This window comes from Odontomachus brunneus, unplaced genomic scaffold (assembly GCF_010583005.1).
Source record: "Odontomachus brunneus isolate Ranch 3 - 2012 unplaced genomic scaffold, Obru_v1 Obru_scaffold_033, whole genome shotgun sequence".
Taxonomy (NCBI): Eukaryota; Metazoa; Arthropoda; class Insecta; order Hymenoptera; family Formicidae; genus Odontomachus; species Odontomachus brunneus.
This window is the reverse complement of record NW_022639483.1, coordinates 1,991,225-2,013,597: the sequence shown is the minus strand read 5'-3', so window position 1 is coordinate 2,013,597 and position 22,373 is coordinate 1,991,225. Positions and strand designations below refer to the sequence as shown.

General features: G+C 39.8%; 3 protein-coding genes across 3 annotated transcripts in view; all 3 read right to left on the bottom strand.

Moving 5' to 3' along the window:
• Positions 1-3,620: 3,620 nt before the first annotated feature.
• On the bottom strand, positions 3,621-8,401 carry LOC116843479 (odorant receptor 82a-like). The gene is made up of 7 exons (XM_032813934.1): positions 8,372-8,401; positions 6,848-8,280; positions 5,680-6,034; positions 5,011-5,241; positions 4,829-4,942; positions 3,858-4,013; positions 3,621-3,772 (listed from the first exon to the last, which is right to left on the bottom strand). Exons 2-7 carry the CDS (start codon positions 7,102-7,104, stop codon positions 3,722-3,724), a joined length of 1,164 nt encoding a protein of 387 aa, XP_032669825.1. The 5' UTR covers positions 7,105-8,280; positions 8,372-8,401; the 3' UTR covers positions 3,621-3,721.
• LOC116843495 lies at positions 8,258-20,787 on the bottom strand. Its single transcript, XM_032813953.1, has 14 exons — positions 20,417-20,787; positions 19,649-20,000; positions 19,324-19,560; positions 18,478-18,606; positions 17,832-18,000; positions 15,297-15,580; positions 14,386-14,616; positions 13,975-14,088; positions 13,668-13,821; positions 12,395-12,620; positions 10,805-11,159; positions 10,180-10,410; positions 8,702-10,109; positions 8,258-8,600 (listed from the first exon to the last, which is right to left on the bottom strand). Exons 1-13 carry the CDS (start codon positions 20,668-20,670, stop codon positions 9,966-9,968), a joined length of 2,880 nt encoding a protein of 959 aa, XP_032669844.1. The 5' UTR covers positions 20,671-20,787; the 3' UTR covers positions 8,258-8,600; positions 8,702-9,965.
• Positions 20,788-21,073: 286 nt separating this feature from the next.
• Positions 21,074-22,373, bottom strand: part of LOC116843497 (odorant receptor 22c-like) — a 6,855-nt gene continuing 5,555 nt past the window's right edge. The window contains exon 6 of the mRNA XM_032813955.1: positions 21,074-22,079. Coding sequence (XP_032669846.1) covers positions 22,029-22,079 — 51 coding nt within the window. The 3' untranslated portion in view covers positions 21,074-22,028. The remainder of the gene's footprint in view (positions 22,080-22,373) is intronic.

Here is a 22,373-nt window from a genome sequence, read left to right as displayed (position 1 = left end):
TTCTTTAAAATGGTGGAATGAAATGAAGTCCTCGTTCCAAGTTTATATAAACTAATGTGCTGTGTATATGCTGTACCACCCTTATAGAAATATCATACTAAGAATCATTGATAATTACTTATTTTCAGTATTAAAAATATTGGATTATAAGTAATTATCAGTGATTCTTAGTATGATATTTCTATAAGGGCAACCACAAGTTCTGCATCTGAACGTGCATTTTCTTCTGCAGGCTTACTAATTACAGCAAAACGTTCTTCTTTGAAACCATCAAAAGCTAATAAAATATTATTCATTCATGATAATTTTGAGTTAATAAAAAGTACATATTTTAAGTCAGTAAAATAGCTACATTATATGCAAAACTATATATACCCAGGAAAAACAAAGTATCATCGATGTTACAATGTCAGCTCAATTATATAGTATATTATGTAACTGTTACTTTGTTATATAACAAAGTAACAGTTACGTAATACTATATGATCAAGCGACACGGTAGTGTCGCAAAGCTAAGTGCAAGCGCGAACGGCCGTGTATACTTACGCCGCGACACTAGTTGATTGCACACCAGATTTCTTGTTTGACCATAACGGTTGAACAGATGAGATTCTAGATAGGCTCAATCGATTCCTTGGGTTTAAATTAGTTCATAAAACTGTCTTTACTTTTGCTCTACGTTCTCTAGAAGCTGAGATATTTTAGCTCAAAGTCCGAAATCGCTAAATTTTACGATTAAGGAATTCGTCGTCTGAGAAAATGTCCAGTTTGATATATTTGTCGTCAGAGGCGCTACGGCTCAGATCAGCTTGGGATGTCGGAAACTCGGTATGAGTCTGTTCTTTGTAGCTGCACTACACTGGTGTAATAAGTTAGAACAAAACAAAATATACTTTCTCACTTTAACTTATTGCACCAGTTCAGTAGTGCAGCTAAAAAGAACAGACCAAGTAGTATTTACATGGCAATTATTCAGTTTGTTGAGTGGTGTTGGGGGTACGCCTTTTGGTTGCCTGAAGCCATATTGAGAGAGAGAGAATTATTCAGTTTAGTGACCTCACCTCCGATTTCGATGAAAGTAGGCTCAAGCGACGCGTTTTTGTTAAAGAAACAACTTTTTTATTTGACAAAATCGTCGGTCTCTACTACAAAGCGAGATATTAATAGATAAAGTGAAGGGCGCGTTAGGTTAGAAAATCTGTCATACCGTCTATCTCTAGCTGTGTGACTGGGGGGCTTTGTCCCCCCAGATCCCCCGCACTGCGGCGGGATAGGGCCCGCAATCTCTTGTGCTTAAACTAAAGAGTGAATTTCTCACAAAAGATTGCGGCAACCACCCCACAACGGTGCGGGGGGTCTGGGGGGCGAAGTCCCCTAGTCACAGCTAGACGGTATGACAGATTTCCTAACCTAACGCGCCGTCCATTAAAAAAAAAAAAAAACATTGCTCACCTTCGTGAGCGAACTTGGATCTTACGAATTATGAAGCAAGCACCTAACTCACGAAGCCAACTGCACTGATTGGAAGTACAGTTACCGGGAAGGCTCATATGACGCGCCGCAGTGCGCTTCGAATATGGCCAATTTTCACAAATTTAATACTCCGAAACTAAGGCCTATTCGATCAAATGCCAAGACACATATCTTTTTTTTTCATCTCCAGAATAATTAAAAAAAATTGGGGTCGAAATCACAGGGTGAATCACCTGGTCCTCCCCTTGTGAGTGATTATAGCGAAGACAATAACGCGCAAGCGACGCGGAGGATCGATCAGTCGTAATGCACTTTGGTTTTTCTGATCGCTTTAGTTCCTGAGAAGCTTGCAACGCCAATTATAAGAAAAAAGAGAAACTGGCAAAAAACACGACTACGCTCGACTCCCTTCTGAGTCAGTGAGCAATTGAACAGCGTTATAATGGCGTGTTATTATCTTATAAGTATGAATTACTATCCTAGAGATCGATTCTACGCGCATATTAAATTCACCGACGGTAGAAAATACGCGTGCGATGTCGCTAAAAGTATCATGTGTGGAAAGTAAATGCGTAAGCCGTTTAGAAAAAGTGTGATGCTCCGTCATTATGGACATTATAGTCGAAGTGCGATATTTGTGGCCGATCTTGTCAGGTTCGTTGCTCTTCACTTATGTGATTTTTGATATTCTGCCGCCTTTATCTCGGCAACTTCAACCAAAAGTTTCCGCGACTACGAATATAGATGGAATAGCGGATAAATATGGCTTTTCCATCATAAAATATAATAATGTAAGACGTTTCAAGCGATATATGTAATTTAATCTATGTCGTCGATTTTCAGACAGATACTACGTTGACACAACTGTCGTTGACAGGCTTTAACCGAGAGTTTCAGATAGCATGCATTTGAGGGCGGACAGTCGCGCACAAAATGTGTGGAGAACGTAATTTCCGGTTCGTGGAAAGTATTAAACGCGACAACGCAGAGTAATAGCGAACAATTCTGTTTATAAAGGCACTGCAGATTATTATTATTATTATTATTATTGACACATGCACGTTTGTTCAGTAAAACGAATAGAAAATATTATATTCTCGGTAGACATAAAGATCAAATTAAGAAAGAAGGAGAATAAAAATAAAAATAACAATTAATAACGTATTACTGATTAGGCTCTAAGATAAAGTCAAACTCGTTAAAAGGTCAATAAGAACCACACATCGGCTAGTGATATGTATAAAATATATATATTATTCAGTAATAATAGTAATAATAAAAATAATAATAGTAATAATAAATAGCAATAATAATAGTAATAATAAAAATAGTAATAATAATAATAATTATAATAGGATTATTCGACCATTGACCCTTACAGGTAAACGTCTCGGTTTCAATTTAAATTCTGCAGTACATAATATGCATGTCTTCGTCGTTCTAATACAAAATCTTGAACGCATATTAAACGTTACAAATAGTCTCAATTATTGTTTGCTGCGACGGACTACTAACCAGTTGCAGCGTGAGAAGATGTATTGCGGACCGGGGAGTAAAGGTTTGACAATGCAGTTCCGGTTGGCGAGTGCAGATTGCGACGACAGCAATAATTGAAACTGTTTGTAACGTTTAACATGCGTCCAAGATTTTGTATTAGAGCGATGAAGACAAGCATATTATGTACTGAAGAAGATTTGAAACCAAAACGTTTACATGTAAGGATCAATGGTCTCGAATAATCCTATTATAATTAAATAATATATATATTTTATATATACCACTAGCCGATGTGTGGCTCTTATTGGCCTTTTTAACGAATTTTACAATTAAGACACTTATATCAATAGAATGAAAGGAACATCGGAAATGGGATTTTTATATCAAAGTCTCTACGTTTCTAAGAAAGAAGGCCGTAAATGTACAATAAATATACAATAATTATAAGAACAAGTAATTGGAAGATGTTATTAAAGTATATGTTTGCACTACTAAAAATAGTGTAACGTAGAAATTTATATTTTATAGAAAAATTCATATAATGAATGAAGTTATCAAATGAATAAATGTCGTCGAATGATCGTCCGACAAATTTATCTAAAATGATTTATTTTTTAACGATTTTATCTTATAAATTGTGTAATTCTATTTTTGATTGTCAATCAGTCAATCGACTGATGAAACTGATGAGACTGCATACAAAACATCATGAAATAATATATTCACATTATTGTCGTCTAAAATTCCAAATTCAGTACATGGCATTTAATACTGATATATAGGAGACAGAAGCCTTCATAATCTAAAAAATTGTGAGAGATTAATATAGATCCTCAAGAGTTAAATATATTATGGATAGGAATCATATCTACGGCACAACGCCTTACACTTGTAAAGCCTTCCAAGGTCAAATCAATGACCTTCCCCGCGGTAATCGTCAATCGCTTTTGAGATCTCAATATCATGAACAATACAATCCGACTGTTGCTCGGCGACATATTGTACCATAGTGACTCATACAGCGCATCGCCAATCGACTTACTCTGGAAACAGGACAAATTGAATTTACAGTTAAAATATGTAATAATAAGATGTATTTTTCGAAGTGTGTCGCTCATATTTCAATATGTTTTATGCGCAAAATTTCATCATAAAAATTACTTCTGAATACATGAAAAAGATACAACGCATAAGGTAAATGTCCCAGTTAATGACAGTGTTCTAGTTAGTGATATTTTGAAAATATTTTGCATTACAAAATCTCTCACTTTGACTTTTTCATACCTCAATAATACTTTAAAATATTCTGCTTTGAAAAATTCTATTTTTCACTTACAAGTAACAAATTTTTCACTGAATATAACATGGTCATTTAATTTCGTGTTTACTTTCATGAAAAGTTAAATGTGTTACTAACTGGGACATTTATCTTAACTCAATCAAAATTATTTTACAGTAAATATTTTTGACGATAAGACGTCGTCATTTTTTGTACTATATATCTTGTTTTCTTTATAATAGCAGAAAATTAACAAAATATGGTAATTTTATCCATATTATTGTGTCTGTTTCTGTTAGTGTGTCTTTCTATTTAAATAAGCCATGAAAAATAAAACTAGCACAAATAAATAGAAAAAGTATTTTTTTAATCAAATTAAAATATTAAACTTAATAAAAAATACTTTATTTATTCTAATTTTTGTATAGCTTATTTAAATAAAATACAAAAGAGCACTAACAGAAACAGGCACAGTAATATGGACAATTATTCTAAGATGCACTTGTTATTAATAATTAATAACTTGTCATTAATAATTCTGTTAGTCGTTTCCAAGATATTGAAAACTCGTTTGTATACCTTGGCGCTCAAAAATTCGCCAGCGAAACAGAACACGAAAGCCTCCAGTGTAATCGCCATATAATAACTCACAGACTTAAGCAAACCCGTTAGACCTATGTCGTTATCAATGGTCTGTAAGTAGGAAAAAATACAAAGTTACGGTTAATTCAAATTTCGAAGAAACGACCGACGCTACTCACAATAATGATCACAAAACCAGTGCAACACATCACAACACTATTCCACAGGATCTGCATCAACGCGATCGATGAAAATAGATTTTCAATGTTCTCCGATAAAGCGATAATATTCTGATGCTTGCGAATAAGATCTTTGATAATAATAAAGAATGTATCGGGATCGGATTTGTTGTGGAAAAATTCGGCCAGATCCTGCCGCATAATATCGATTTGACCGCTTACATGTAGTACCTATATACGATAAACATATGAATAATTAACACATTACCCATGTTTACTTTGCTAATTGCAATATTAATCGGATTTGATTGTATCGGATGGATAATGCGGTATTAAAATTGTAATCGATATAAAATATCGAACGAGAATACATTATTGACACACACATAAAAACAACAGACAAAACGTTATCTTGGCAGCAAATAATTAAATTCGTTTCTGTTCCACTTTGTAGCTATTTGCTATTTCATGATTATAATATTCATAAAATATCATAATATTTATAACCAAAATAGTAACCAATAATTTTCTCATTTCATAATCATATAATTAAGGCTTTTACTATAATTGTGCGTTTCCAATTGCAGAATGCCATATCCGGAGGTGCACGAATCGCATTGAACCAGGGATTATTTCAATAATATCCTCGAAACATCATCGCGAACTTACCAAAGAGACGAGCAACGCGTTCACCATACCGACCACACAGGCGATCACCAGATCGTAGAGAAACTGACCAATCAAAAAGCACTCGAAAATGGGCGACTTGCTGACCTCGAATGGGAACTCCATCTTGATCGGAAGCTCCCGGGTGCTATTGGCGGATCGACTGTCCTCATTCATCGACTGAACGAAATGCTCTCCGATTGAAAGAAAGAATGCGACAGAGGCGTTGAGGGTGAAAACTACGTTAGAAAAACGACGCGCTATGTCCGCCATACTCATCATTGTCGACAGATACGAGTCATTGAAATCGCACTCTCTCCAATCTCGATCCATCGCCTTCAATAGATAATGAAATATCCTGCAGAAATCAAGCATTGTACGAACATCTTACATGTTAGAAATCATTTCTTTTTTGGGCTTGAATCGTGAGCGTATGCTCACGTGTCTGAAGCATTACTTGAAAAATGTCGATGTGAATCCGATCTTCGTCTGTGTTGGAAAAGAGAGAGAGAGAGAGAGAGAGAGAGAGAGAGAGAGAGAAGGAGATAAGTATGCAAGCCATAAGACTTAAACAACAGATGAGTCAATCAGTTACAGAGAATTTCAACCTGACACTCTCTAAATTTCTTGAAGCGAAATTTCGCTCGAAAAAATATAGAGTGAGTACCGAGTCATTCACAAATTCGAATAATTGTTCACTCATATAGAGAGCGAAACCTTTATTCTGAATCGTAAATATTTTCACTCGAAATTGAAGAGAGCATTTTGATGTTCTTCACAGGAATAATTCGATTGAAACATTCGCTCGTATGGAGTCAGAATTCACTCTAAGCTTGAGTGAAATATTCACTCTTGCGACTTTGAGTGGCAGTATTTTCATTATAATCTCAATTTTAAAAATACCGCCATTTTATTTCAAGTGAGATTTCTCTCTAAGAAATCTAAAGACAGAGAGAGAGAGAGAGAGAGAAAGAGAAACAGCAGTCTTATATTTTCAACAATTCTCAAATAAGATTGACCGATCCCCCTATTGTTCAAGTCTTATCGCTTACGCTTTTCTATGAGCCGTGACCCTTGCACAGTGATAATGCCATCACGTTGTTCGCGTACTGATTGCGAAATTAGTCGCAAGCCACACGAGTTGGATCTCGCGAATTAGCACGAGTCTTACCGGCGATTCCACCAGAGAACGAAGAGCTTGATAAAGGCGAGGGAGTACGCCAAGGTAAGACTGAGACAATCGATGAGGATCGTGAAGTCGCTGAGCTCAAAATGCGCGAGCACGTACGCGTACTGATAATACTGCACTATCACGATCGACGTCATATAACTGAGCCAATAGAGATTTGCATAAGCCGAGTCCGGCCACACACCGACCAAACGAAGACAGACCTCCACCGTACGACTGACGGTGCTTACGCGCTTCATCCCTTTTGTTTATCACTAAAGCTTACAAATCGACGAGCGCGAAGGCGACACCGCTGACGAAGCGTACGTGCATGTCGTTCAATATGCTGTGCGACTAATGACGGCTAAAGTACTGGAGTAATCGTAGCGGAGACGACGAAGTACAGGCTATTCCTTTCAGGCGAATCAATTATAATTATACCTCAGATAGTCGCATCATAAATCGCATTAAACTTATACCGATGGAGAGAAGGAAAAAACACAGGGCATTATCCCTCACATATCTTTCTTCTGAGTCAGCGAGCGATTTAGCGTCTTGCGCGACTGCGTATAATTTCCTCGCTAATACAAATTCCCGTCGCGAAGAACTATATCCTATCGGTAGGAATCGTTCGCGAGTTCGTGGTAAAAAACCTAGACGCTGATGGGACATAAATGCGGGGTGCCAAGAGAGAAAGAACGGGACGCGGGGAACGTTTATTGCAATTGAGCACTGAATATGCGCAAAGTACAACTGATCTCGCCGATTCCCGCTGGTCTCCGCGTTTGAGTGCTCTCTCAGCCTGTGTTCTCTCGCTTCCATTTCGACGAAGACGTTCTCCATTGTGACGACGGATCGCTACGTGAAAATGTAAGTTGCGTTGAACCGTGTAAATCGTGTCGTTTTCATTGACGACTTTAAGATGTATTTTAAAAATCCCTCCGACGTGAACAAAGAGAGAGCAATGCGAGAGTCTTGACGGACCATTTCGTGAAACATCGCGGAAGATTTTGAGGGAAACAGGTCTATCGTGTCGTTCGCGATTTATTACAAATGTTAAAGACTTACGTTAAGACTTACGCACGAGTGGACAGTAGCAAATAATTCTCTTCCAAAATGCAACACGAACGGTAATAGACAGGCGTTCGTTGCGCGAGCACGTATCGCATTTGCAATCTCGATAAATGTAAACTTCAATCTTGGAAAAGAGGACGAGAGTTCGTGAAAATGGAGTACAACGTATCGTTGTAATATACCAGCCGGATATATATATATATATATTAATAAAGAAGGAGGTAAAATGCATGGTCAATCTGTGACTGGACAAGTGTACGGCGTTTGCAAGAGTTTCAGTCAGAGATTTATATTCGACGAGCGTGGACGGACACACGGTGTATCGTCGCGAAGTATTCGCTGGCACTTGTTCTCCCTTAGATCTGCAAAATAAAAGCGTACAGACGAGCCGGAGCAGGGAGAAAGAGACATTTACATTTAACGGAGAATATACCGGGGTGAATTGGTTATTACCACAAACGAAGGATGGCTCTTTGTTGAAATGATAAGGAATAATTCACACCGCAAAACAATTTGACGTCTCGTAACTCGTGCAATTCCATTCAGCCGGCGAAGATAACTGTCCGATCGAATTGTCGTGGTTAAGTCAATGGTGGTGAATACGCACACATACGGTGAAGTCATACCGACGTTAATACATCGCGTTCAGTACCGACACATAGGAGGCAGAGGCCTTCATGATCTGAAGATAAAGGAGAGAAAAAGAAGAAGGCAATGGCGCTCTGTTAACGCGGACCAGTTCAAGTGCCACGCATCGAAATAAACAACATATTGTGTTCGTACGCTCGTAAATCCTTCCAGAGTCAAATCGACAACTTTGCCCGCGGTGATCGTCAGCCGTTTTTGCGATCTCAATATGACGAACAGTAAAATACGGCCATCGGTCGGCGGCATGTCGTACCAGAGCGACTCATACACCGCGTCGCCGATCGATTTGCTCTGAAAACAGAACGAATGTGGTCTGAAACGCGCGAATAACGACGACGGGATCGACAGTTTCATTCGAGATGAGCATGCTTTAAATTGACATGTAATTTCGACCAATAAATTTACAGTGATTTCGCTCGAGCTCCTGATGTAATGATTTCAACATTGAGAGAAGAATATTTGAAAATTTCTTTATGGAATACATACAAAGTTTACTCACGGAAATGAACCTTATTTGGCGAAAATAAACCTTGTTTTACAGAAGTAAACTTTATATCCCACAAAGAGAAGATTTATAGTATCTTTTTCTCAGTGAATGATATGTATGTGCAGCATGAATCATGACTGCGAAACTTATTGGTGTGTCAAAGAGAAGTACAGGGGTTTGCATATATGCCTAGCCATGTCCTAATCGAGAGTTATTAAGAATTTTCGACCTCGCGTTCGTTTCTAGTCAAGGGTCGTGACTGTTGATTATTAGAAGAAACTGCAACGATGTCAAGCTATGACAGCTTGATGTTCAAGAGCTGTAAGACAGCCACCCTAGTGCTTTTATCGTTATCCATAGTTAATAATCATGTTGTCACTAATAATATCACAATTACGCGTGAACGAATAACCATATAATTATAAACACAAACTAAACATCTAGCTGTCCAAATGTTACAGCTGCTTGACATCGTTGCAGTTTTTTTAAATAATCAACAGTCACGACCCTTGACTATTTAGAAATGCATTAGACAAAAAATCTTATTAACTCTCGATTAGGACACGGGAATGGTTAGGTATATACGCAATTCTCTGTACAAACTATGTGAACGACATATGACGCAATTTAACCCTTTATAAGACAAGACTCCTTAGATATGATAAATGAGTTTTTTTCTTTTGAACTTCATTAAAATAGTCCTTGGAGATATTTTAATATCATATTTAAGACTGAAAAAAATTTGTTATAAGATCTCAACCGATATAACTGTTGTGCCAGCGACCACTCAGAGAAAGCGTTTAGAACCACTCCTGATTCTCTTGGCCAATTCTGTGCTGCTGGTACGACTTATGTACCAGTGCCCTATAAAGGGTTAAGCAGAAAATGACGGACAATCACGACGAGTATCTGTCATGTACGAGGAACCGTCGTTTTACAAACCTTAGCGCTCAAGAATTCTCCGGCGAAACAGAATATGAAAGCTTCAAGAGTTATCGCGAAATAAAAACTCACGGATTTGAACAAAGTCGTCATACTCACGTCGGTACCGATAGTCTATAATGCAACAAGTGTAGTAGTAATGTTCTCTGCAGCGCGCTATGCGACAGCCTTTATCGTTACTCACGATTATGATCACAAAACCGGTACAACAGATAACCAAGGTATTCCACAGCAGCTGCATCAGCGCGATATAAGAAAACAAGTTTTCGATGTTCTCCGACAGAGTGATGATCTTCTGATGCCTGTAAATCAGACTTTTAATGACGACCAACGACGTGTTGGAGTCATATTTGCCGACGGAAATTTCGGCCAAGTCTTGTCGCATAATATCGATCTGACCGCTCACGTGAAGTATCTGCAAATATGCCACAATTATTATTGCCTAGCCGTTTCGCTGCTAATTGGATGGACCGGGCACAAACGGTGAGGTATTATTGCAGCTGCGACAATGACGAGGAAAAAGCAACAACTAATTACATAATGAACTAATTATATGGGATGTATGTAGAATTAACGTGATATGATTGCCCGCTGTTTCAGTGGAATTTGAGGATACTTGTCTCTTAAATAACAGTCTCTTAAATAACAGTAAATTAGAAAAATTGAAACATACCATATGTACAATAGTTACACTCGTCAAATGGATATTTTAAATTACACAGCGCGTAGTGTATCAATGTAAGAGTACACATGTAAGAGTACTACACGAGAAGATTTTTTCAATTTTTAACTAGAAGTCGTAAACTTACCAAAGACACGAGTAAAGCATTCACCATACCGACCACAGAAGCTGTCAGCAATTCGTACAGGAACTGTCCGACTAAGAAGCACTCGAAAATCGGCGATCTGCTGACCTCGAAGGGAAACTCCATTTTAATAGGGAGCTCTCGCGATGTTACATTCTCGGCTCGATTGGTGGCCATCGTGTGGATCATATGCTCGCCGATCGAGAGGAAAAACGCGGCCAAGGCATTTATACTAATCATCACGTTGGAACAACGATGCGACAGATCCGCCATGCTCATCATCGTGGACGTATACGAGTTGCTGATTAAACATTCTTTCCAATCACGGTCCATCGCCGCCAGGATGTAGTAGAATATTCTGTAGGAAGCAGCTCGTATCGAGAGTCGTATGCATTGATAAGTTTCTTTATGCGCGAAAAAAAGAAGGATACTATGCTCGAGAGACGTGGCTACGTAGCTATCCAAAATTTCTCTTACAAAAGTTTCATTTGAAGTTTCACTTCAAGGTTTCACTTCAAAGATCCATTCGAAATTTTATTTCAAGAAATTTAAAGAACATGTTTAACTTCCGCTCATAGAACACGTATTCGAAATTTCTTTTGAAACTCCAAAAACTCTATGTGATGATGTCCTTTGAATTTTCAATCAATTTTAAAATCAATGATAGTTACGTCGGATTTGGATTTCAAGTCCGAACAATATTGTCGTGACTTCTTTGAGCTTTATAAAAGAACTTTTTGAACTTTTGTTCAAAACTTTTGTTCTTTTACAAAGCTCAAAGAATTCACGACGATATTGTTCGGACTTGAAATCCAAATCCGACGTAACTATCACTGATTTTAAAATTGATTGAAAATTCAAAGAATATCATCACATAGAGTTTTTGTAGTTTCAAAAGAAATTTCAAATGCGTGTTCTGTGGGCGGAAAGAGAGTTAAAGGTATTCTTTAAATTTCTTGAAGTGAAACTTCAGTGAAAACGAGTGCAAGTCCGATTGAACTGATAGTGAAAACATCGCCACTCGAAATCGAATGAGTAATTGGCTGCGTTGAGCGGAGGAAACTGCTTTGCAACTGTTATAAAATCCGTGAATCCGATCGGCGTATGCTCTTAATCTTGAGTAAATCTAACATGTACCTATCGGATTCGGGGAATTTTACAACAGTTGTAAAGCAGCTTTCTCTGCAGCCATTGCCTTGCTTGAAGTGCATTCTCATGCGAGTGAATATTTCAATTGGTTAGAATAAATTTATTTCCGTGAGACACGCGGTGGCGTGCATCAGACCCGTTCTTAAATTTCGAATGAAAACGTTCACACGACGATTCGTAGTGAACAATTCTTGTATAAGCAAAAAATCATTCAAATCCGAGTGACTTGGCTGTACTTTTTCGAGCAAAATTTCACTCAAAGAAAAATTGAGATAATTTACATTTCTTAAGTCTCAAGTCTCATCGAACAAACTTAATTTATTTTATTTGAAGTCCACCGAGTGACAAATGCAATCTCCGGCAGTGTCTCGTCGAAATTCCGCGGTAATATCACATGGATTGTCTTCAAGTTCGACGTCGTGTCTCCTGCGAGAATCGTCTTACCGGCGATTCCACCAAAGAACAAGAAGCTTTAGGCCGGCAAGAGTGTACGCCAAGGTAAGGCCGAGGCAGTCCATGAGGAGCGAGATATCGCTCAGGTCGAAGTGCGTGAGGACGTACGCGTACTGATAATACTGCACTATCACTATTGTTGTCATGTAGATTAACCAATAGAGAGTTGAGTACTCCGAGTTCGGCCACATGCCGACGAAACGCAAGCCGATTTCGACCAGGCGGCTGATGGTGCTTGTGCGCTTCATGGCTCCGCACTATCACTGGACGTCGCGGACGTTGCGGGTGTGAATGCGCCAAAAGCGTGAACTTCGTTCGATAAGGTGCACGTGCACGTCGCTCGCTAAATAATCACGGAGCTGCTCGCCGCGCAAAGCCCAGGTCTTCTCCTCGATCAATCGTAATTACAGGTCGACTATCTCAATCGCGATAGTTGTTCGTAACTCATAAGTGCACCGAATAAAACACAAAGTGTAGTCTTTTATTCTTGCGCAGTCATGTTTTTCTTCCGAGGAGCGCGCTCTTGATGTCGCTCTTGATGGCGTATAATCGTCTTCAGAAAGAAGACAATTGCTTCGTAAATCGCTGACGACTATTTCTATAGGTGTCTATATCCAACGAGAAAAAAGTTGTACACGTCATCTCGGTGAGGAAAAAGTCTGCAGAAGGCAATGACATGATCGACAGAGAGCGCTTCGTTCTGAACGCGCGAATTGTACCCGTAAAGCTGGAATATTACTTTCTGTGTGGTAATATATCTTACTTTATATACAAATAATGTGATTTTGTGTGCATGCACGGAATTCTAAGCCGTATTATTCAAATTTTAAACTACTAAAGGGCATTTAATCAATTATATGTGTGTATATTTACACGACTATATTTCTCCCGTGACTGCATTCGACGTTTCCGCCCGTCCAGTTTCACGGAAATAAAATTTTATATCCATATACATGTACACACATATGCATTCCGGTCAACGGAATCGAGGAGATAAGACAGTCATCCCTGCTATGTCGTATAGCTACGTTCTTATTTTTACAGAATATTTGTCTGGATTTTTACAGAATATTACCGTCGTCGGAATAAACATTCGTTTCAAGAACCCACCTTTCGTTCAGCGTGGTTCTCATCGTTCATTAATAAAACGCACGCAACACGGATATGTACGACGCGGACGACTTCATGATCTGCGGCAATGAAATATATTGCGTCATTACTCTTCTGGAGAAACTCTAACGACGTCTGTCACGTAAACTTACAGTGGTGAAACCTTCTAGGGACAGATCGGTCATCTTGCCCGCAGTGATGGTCAGTCGCTTCTGCGAGCGTAATATGAGGAAGAGCAAGATCCGACACTCGCTAGGTGTCAGATCGTACCAGAGAGACTCGTACGCGGCGTCACTGATGGACTTGCTCTGTAACGGTAACAAGCTTCCACAGTAAATCGCACCCGATTATGTTCCTGTCTGGTTTCTTCCTTTTGTTTCGCTTTTCCTCTTCAGAAAAGTAAACAGACGAGAAACTTTAAGGATTCTACAGTCGCTACCGTTACGCTCGCCGGCGCTGACCTTAGCGCTGAGATGCTCTCCGGCGTAGCAGAATACGAACGCCTCGAGAGTTATCGCGACGTAAAAGATCAGAGACTTGGTTATCACCGTGGCGCCTTCCTCCGTGCCGATAGACTGCGAATGCGAAATACCAAGTGTCACGGACGATCGCAAATTGATACACAGTCAATCCTCAGAAGTTGAATGGCTTTTTCGACGATTTCAATAGTTTTCAGTGCAGAAGTTTCGAGTGAATATCAATACAAAGTCTATAAATAAGCTATAAATAAGTCTATAAATAAGCTTCTCTATCTCTATAAATTCACTGTAAATTATAGTCTAAACTGTCACACAGACGTATTATGAGAAACGTGCGAGTATCGTAGGATGTCGCGATCGTAGGAGACGAAATACACAAAGAGATAAACTCACAATCACGATCAAAAAACCTATGCAGCAGATGACCAAGGTATTCCACACGAATTGCAGCAACGCAATGTTCGAGAAGAGATCCTCGATATTGTCCGACAAGTCGATAATCCTTTGATGCCTACTGACTAGCAACTTGATAGCAGTCAAAGGTGATTTGGATGCGCGCTTGTCAGAGGAAATTTCTAACAAGCCTCGCCGCACGATATCGATTTGGCCACTCACGTGTAGCACCTGTAACAATCGATTTTACATAGGTTTCATATTTAGAAGTGTCATATATTTCAAAGGGCCTTTGTTATTTCGCCGAGATCGTCTTTCCTTTCATTCCCGAGATCATTTATCTCGGTCACAAAGACGCGATCTGAACCTCTTCAGGAGTGAATTCATTAAAATGAGAAGAAAATGACATGATTTTTAACCATTTGGAACACAATGGTTTCATCGTGAGATCACCTATTAGAATCAAATCATAGCTTTAGACATAGTGATCTCGCAACGAAACTACCGCTCAGTCTGTACATAGCGATGGAAACATTTTGCATGGTGGTTGCACAGTGGTTGCACGATGGTTGCACGGTGAAACCACTCTTATTCTCTACAAAAAGGAAAATAGAGAAAATTAATTTCAAAAGGAATAATCTCCCTTGTTATTCTAGATTAGCGAAAGTATGTAATATGAACTTTATTAGAATCTGAATTTTGAAGGTTTTGTGCTTGAAAAGATTAAATGGCAAATATGACATCTATCGAACACACATACGGCGGGATTTATCTTTTATTTTTATGAAATTTTGTAGTGAATGTTTCACAGCATTCTTCGTTATACTCTGTTCGAGTGCAAAAAGTAAATTAAGCGTACCTAGACGTATGCATCAATATCCCTAAAGAGATTAATCAGCAAGTACACTTACCAACGTGACAATGAGAGCGTTTAACATAGCGACGATGCACGCCACCGAGAGATCATGAAGCAGCTGGGCGATCCGTACCACCTCGAAAACCGGGGACTTGTAAACATCGAAGGGAAATTCCATCTTAAGGGGTAATTCGCGAGTGGCAATTTCGTGGTCGTTTTTGTTGATCATCGACCGGAGTATTGGGCCGCCGATCGTATAGAAGAACACTGCCAACGCGTTTGTCGTGATCATCACGTTGGAGCATTGGCGGGATAAGTCGGCGTGACGGATCATCGTGGCTACATTCGAATCGATCGCGATCTCGTCGCTCCAATCCTTCTTCATCGTATCCAGGATAACGTACAACTTTCTACGGAGAACGTTTCTTACTTGGAGTGCCACTCGTGAATCATGAATAAAATCGAAACGCCACTGATGCGCGAAATAAATAAATTGACATATCGACGAACTTCCTTTATTCTCAGTCTGAAGATCAAACTCGCGTTATTTTTTTTTTATCAAAGTGTGAATAAATATTCTTCTCTACTAGCTCTTATTATTTATCCATTATGGTTCCATCATTCTCTTTATATGCAAAACTAAAGGAAACGCTCTTATCATGATTATCATATCTGTATGGTAAAAGTATCAATTCTCGGACGCATACATAATTCTCGATATTCTCATTGTTTCTCAGTCCTTAAATACGAATATTTAAACTCTCAGAACGTAGAATACATCAATATATTCTATATGTATATATGTCTTATGTCAAAAGTTTAAATATTCGTATTTAAAGAATAAAACAATAAGAATGTTCAGAATTAAGTGTGTGCCAGGGCACGCATTGATATTTTTATCTCACTCGACACGCGCGCGCGCGCGCGCAAAAATTTGACTTTCCGTAGGTGACTCTCCTTTGCGCAGTTCTCGGGTCTCTAATCAGGACGAAACAACAGGTGCGCAGCCAGCACTAGATGCGAAACGCAGTCTATCTCGGCGAACCCGAGACGTCGCGCTTGTTCGTCCTGAGGAGTGGCAATGAGCGCGGCTACCTTACCGCCGGTTGAACCAGAGACTGATCAGCTTGAGGAACGCCAGACTGTAGCCGAACGTGATGCTCAGACCGTCTATGGTGTCGGAGAAGTCGCTCATGTCGAAGTGCGCGAATATGTACGAGTACTGAAAGTATTGCACCACCGCGATCGACACGATGTAAGACCACCAGTTAATGTTCGCGCGTCCGCAATGCGACCACATGCCGATGAAGCGCAGACCCGCTTCCACCGACTCGCTGATGGTGCTCGTACGCACCTTCATCATATCTCCGCCGGATCTCGATGCGTCTCTTTCGACGGGCGTTCGAAGAGACGGCCGTCTTCACGAAGCGCGTCATAGGAATCGCGTCGACGTAATAACGTCGATCGTGGCGAAAGTCCAGGGAGAGGGCGGCGCGCAGGGGGATCGGATACGGCAAAAAGTCGACGATCAATCGCAATTATTCTTACCTCGTGGAGATCACCGATAAAGTGCTCGCCGATTTGCTGGATTATACATGACGTTAGACTCCGCGGGAAAATGGACGCGCAGAAAGAAATAAATCGCGCTTTTTCCCGTGGTCGCGGGAATACGGCTCGAGGCTCTTGGGCCGATCGCGTCGTTTGCTTTAAAAATGCATAAAAGCCTGCCAAAGATCGCTCGACGCTCGTTGAAAGCGCGGCAAGAAAAGCAAAATGTGCATATACCGTAAAGCGAACGTCGAGGCGGAGATGAACGGAAACGCACAACGCAAATTGAGCGAGATACGCTGCTTAAGCCCGCCAAAACCGCCGCTCCTCCGACACTCCGACGATTATTCTCACTTAATTAATAGAATACCCGAGAAGAATACAAATATAAATCAACCTGACGATTATTTTCACTTAATTGACGTAACGCACGTGAAGTGACAATATAAATCGGCGAATTATCATCTCCTTGTGCCAAGGCAGGTATCTGTACAGTGATCCCATGCAAATAGTGGTCGCGTAGAAACCTAAGTAGTTTATTACAAGTTGCGGAAGGCAAACTGCACACTACACACACATCATCATCATCTACATTCAACTATGGTCGGTGTAATAACCATCGCAGCGGCTCGCAAAAGTGAACGCAGGCGACAGAGAACCGATGGAGAGATTCTAAAGAGTCAAGATCTACCTTTCGTTGCGGCTAATGGGCACTTAGACACGACGATTCGTCTTCCGAACTTCAAGACATCGCATGCAGTACCGATATATACGAAACGGAGGCCTTTATGATCTAGAAAAATCATAATGAAACGATAATAGCGTGAAGGAAGCACGCAGTGAGTCGAAAGAGTGAGTCTCCCGAGTGTTAAATCTTTCGATTTGGTAAGCCACGTACTATAAACCTCATATCTCGAAAAGATCGGTAAAAAATTTGGTTCTCTGACTCGACGATCGTGTAAAAGACCAAGTGCATCGGTTGTTCGGAATGAACGTCAAGCTAGTCAACACGAGCAAGCTTTTATTAACGGGAACTTCGCACAATACTGGAATCTTACGGTCGTGAATTCCTCCAACGACAGATCCATCATCTTCCCGGCCGTGATGGTAAGCCTCCTCTGTGACCTTAATATTATGAGCAGGATGAATTTGTTCTGGTCGGACTTCAAGTACCAGAGTGACTTGTACGCCGCGTCGCCGATCATTTTGCTCTGGAGAAGAGTGTCGTAAGAACGTCGTATTGTCAGTGAACACGGATGAATGTAAATCGACATTCAAGCATCTCGTTTGTATTGTAATGGCGCGATCAAATGATTCGAAAGTAGCTTCTGCGATCACATAATTGAAATTGTCATATCCATCTCGGTTATTATCAATACTTGACAAAGCACCATAACGGTCAAAATTAGTTAGTATAAAAACAGCAACGCGCTACACGCGAACCAAACTCTCTGGACGAAATAACATGTAATTGTTGTGCGAGCGTATTGTCGTATGTATACGTAAAAAAAAATCTCTAAGAGAGGAGATTTGATTCTGTCGCGAAACAATCGTGTGTTTCTTTCTGTTGGCGAAAACGCGTGAAGGTCGTCAGACAACGCGAGTACGGTTGAACCGCGTGTGTTATCGTAATAACGGCGTCTTTAGAGTGCGAATGAAGCCTAAGGGAATCAATTGTGCGTCCCGACCTTGGCGCTGAGGTATTCTCCGCAAAAGCAGAAGATAAACGCCTCCGACGTGGCGGCCATGTAAAACAATATAGCTTTCATCAGCACCGGACTGTCGATCGACTCGGAGTCTTGCACGTTGCTGATCGACTGCAACATCGACCATGGCAAGTGAATACAAAGAGAATTTTATAATCAAAAGTAACCTAGACAATTTTATAACCGAAAAATAGATCGACTATTCTTTTTTTTTTTCTTTATATGTGCTATTTATATTTTAGAAATTAAAATGTGATATTAAAAACATTAACTATGTTTCCAGCGAGATTCATAATGTTCCTTTGCAAAATCTTACTAACAGACTATTTCTGCGCCATTAGAAACATAATACAATTGGAAAGAATTTATATAAAAAAAAAACTATAATTCTTCCGCGTATATGTTTCTAATAAAATTTATTATATCTCTACACTGAGAGAAAAATTATCTTAAAATCAACAAATATTTCCTTGGTGGGTGCCATTAACATATTTACTTAAATCTACATTCTCTTTACTTAAATCAAATATTGTTTACTTGATTTAAATAAACAATATTTGATTTAAGTAAAGAGAATGTAGATTTAAGTAAATATGTTAATGGCACCCATCAAGGAAATATTTGTTGATTTTAAGATAATTTTTTTCTCAGTGTAGCAAGATATGCTTCTGCGAGATACTTTTTTGCAAAATGAATTTTACTAACAAACTATTCCTATCATCACTAGAAACATAGTAACATTGGAAAGAATTTGTTTGAAGAAAAAGGCTATAATATTCTCTGGTAGCAGATATTATGCGTTGCGTCTCTTCGCGAACGATTACTCACTGTCACCATCATATACCCCAAGCAGCAGATAACCAACGTGCTCGATATGAATTGCATCAACGCGATGTAACAGAAGATTTTCTCAATCTTGTCAGAGAAGGCGATGATCTTCTGATGCCTGAGGACCAGTTCGCCCGCGACGACGGACACCAGACGTTCTTGTTGGTTGTACTTGTCGGGGGAGAAGTGCCCCAACGCGTCACACAGAATGTCTATTTGGCCGCACACGTGAAGAACCTGGAAGCGGACGCTGTTCGGATGATTAAGCAAAAAGAAGATGTAGGATCGAAGTCATCAATGGACAACGTCGCGGATTCCCACTCACGAATGTGATGACCAACGAGTTCAACATGCCGGTCACGAAGGAAGCCGACAACTGATGCAGAAACTCCAGGCATTGAACGACCTCGTACAACGGCGACTGGTTACACTCGAACGGCAGCTGCAGCTTCAACGTGAACTCGCGAATCGGCACGCCGTTCGCGTCGACGTCGTCGTTCTGGCTGGCCTGCACCAGAACGCCTATGGCGTAGGTAAAGGCCGCTACCGAATGGAGCCCAATGATCATGTTGGTGAAATGCCGCGACAGAGTGGCCTTGCCCGTCATAATCTGCACGTCGTTGACCGCGGCCTCCCTCCAATCCGTAGCTATCGTAGCTAGGACATCATTAAATATACTACGGCAGTTTACTCTATCCGTGCGTTTTACGATGATGAATGAGCGACTCGCGCAGAGCTGGTAACGAGTAAGTTCCGTAACGAAGAGAGCCTGATTTTCTCAGCGCGTAATTAGCGATAAAAATTGAGTTGTCTGATTAGTTTGCTAGTATCCAGGGTGTACCTCGATTTTGCAATGACTACATTGGCCAATGAAATTAAAGGTACACTTGGGGTTATGTTACATTAGTCATAGAATTTTTTAAATTCGGAAATTTTCTCATATCAGTCAATTCTGGATAAATAAATAAATAAATCTTTACTCGTAGGATGAAGGTCATGTAGTCATAAAAGAAACATTACTTCCAAGAAGGAGCCATAAATCTGCGGTCTGCACTTTTGAGCGAGAGACAGTGCGAGAGAAGTGAGTTCTTACCGAGTATTGAACCATAAAATAGTGAGTTTCGTGAACATCGCGGTGTACTCCAAAGCGACACTCATACAGTCCATCAGGTCCGACAGAGTTTGGGTCCTGAAGTGAAGAATAAGATACCAATATTGGCAAGTCTGCACTATGATGATGGTTAGTATCCAAACACAGCGGCAGAACCACGCGCACGGCGCAGCCGGCCACATGCCGATATATCGAAGACCGAGCTCCATCGAGATAGCGAAGACGCTTACGGGCATCTTTTCCTGTTCTGGCGTTTTACGATTTGTATCGAGGTACTAACTTAATTTTGGTACTCCTGTGAAGAGTTATTCCCTAGTAGAATTTCGGAATTTTCGAAATTCGACTGACAATTCGACGGAGGAAACGTTCAACAGAGATGCACTCGACGTGTCAATGACTTCGCCAACGTCGTGAAGCCACGGCTATTATAGCGTCAACGGCGCTGTAGAGGCCGCGTATGCCTCTAAAACGACTGTATAGCAGCAAGTTGATCACGCAAGCGGCCCCGACGACTAAACGCAGCCGTAGCAAGGTAATCACCGGTCAATTGCCGGCGACTAAGAACGAGAATTATGGTGCCCCACGCGAGGCGCAGGGAATTAAAGTTTCAACAATCGAGCGATGATTACACGAGCGAGGAGTTACACGACCGTGGTCGTACACATTGTGGTTTTACCGCTGTCTCATTTCATCGCAAAAAGTCCCAATGACGGAACAGATTGGCTGCATGAAAAATGCATAGGATACGACTTTTCCATTTGGCGTTTGGAGTGAACGACCGCGGGTCCAGAATAGAGTAATTGCGGATTTTCCGAGAAATGCAGATATATGGTGGAAAAGGCGGATCATGCAGAAGTTACTCCAGGCGTACGCGCTGTAATCGTAACAAATGACGATTCTTACAAAGATGTAGTGATATCGCATATTGCTCGTACGTAAAGAAGCATTTTGGATCTTAATTTTTTAATAATGAATATTTCATGTGAAGACATTTTGTTTATGTATGTGTGAAGACATTTTGTTTATGTGAGCGTGTGCGAAGACATTTCTTTCCTCGATTAAAACGTCGAAACAACGATTGGTCTCAGACCTTTCTAAATACTCTAACGAGTACACATACATTTACATTTAGCGTTGTTCCCAGATGTATCGTTCAACGAGACGAGAGAAAGAGCAATCGTGTAGTACACTGAAATCACATTACAGTTGATGATTAGTGTTGTTAATATTCCAACGATTTCTACTGATTTTCTAGTTACTTCAAAATAATCAGATACCTGTGTGTCCGGGCAATATTCGAAATAACCGGGTACCTGGGTGCTTTTCGAGAAACACCCTGATACCTGAAACATTCGGATACCCGAGCAGTACTCGAGATACCCGATATTAACACCATTAAAAATATCATTAACTATAATATTATGCTTATATTATATCATATAGACTTATATTTCTTGATATTGCTATATCGCCATTGTGTGCACCCGCAATGTTACGGAATTATTTAGTAGAAGTACTTTATATTGTACGGAACACAAATATTTAGACATTTCCAATAAACAGCGTATATGTATAATTGTAAGCTTCATTGACATCAGTACATTGCATACAAAACGGATATATACGACGCAGAGGCTTTCAAGCTCTGAAATATCAAATGGCATACGATAAATCAGTCCGTTGCTTTAACACGTTGATACAACAAAATAGTTGAACCGTTATAAACAACACGCGAATAATATCAATGATGTGTACTTATAATCTTGTTTAAGAATAACGATTGCAAATAATGTGACATAAATAACATTTTCCCGGCAATACTTTTCCGTGATATATTATCAACTATATTGTCCTTAAATCATTTCAAATTATATTAATAATTCTATGTATTATATATATATATATATATATATATATATATATATATATATATATATAT

What these genes read in the sequence shown, in the direction of transcription:
- LOC116843495 (XM_032813953.1), bottom strand. Translation starts at nt 20,670, where the DNA reads ATGCCCGTAAGCGTCTTCGCTATCTCGATGGAGCTCGGTCTTCGATAT. An exon ending in ATTTTATGGTTCAATACTCG is followed by an intron (nt 20,001 to 20,416) that starts GTAAGAACTCAC and finishes AAACTGCCGTAG; the next exon opens with TATATTTAATGATGTCCTAG. An exon ending in TGGGGTATATGATGGTGACA is followed by an intron (nt 18,607 to 19,323) that starts GTGAGTAATCGT and finishes TCGATGTTGCAG; the next exon opens with TCGATCAGCAACGTGCAAGA.
- LOC116843479 (XM_032813934.1), bottom strand. Translation starts at nt 7,104, where the DNA reads ATGAAGCGCGTAAGCACCGTCAGTCGTACGGTGGAGGTCTGTCTTCGT. An exon ending in GTTCTCTGGTGGAATCGCCG is followed by an intron (nt 6,035 to 6,847) that starts GTAAGACTCGTG and finishes TGATTTCTGCAG; the next exon opens with GATATTTCATTATCTATTGA. An exon ending in CTGGTTTTGTGATCATTATT is followed by an intron (nt 4,943 to 5,010) that starts GTGAGTAGCGTC and finishes TCCTACTTACAG; the next exon opens with ACCATTGATAACGACATAGG.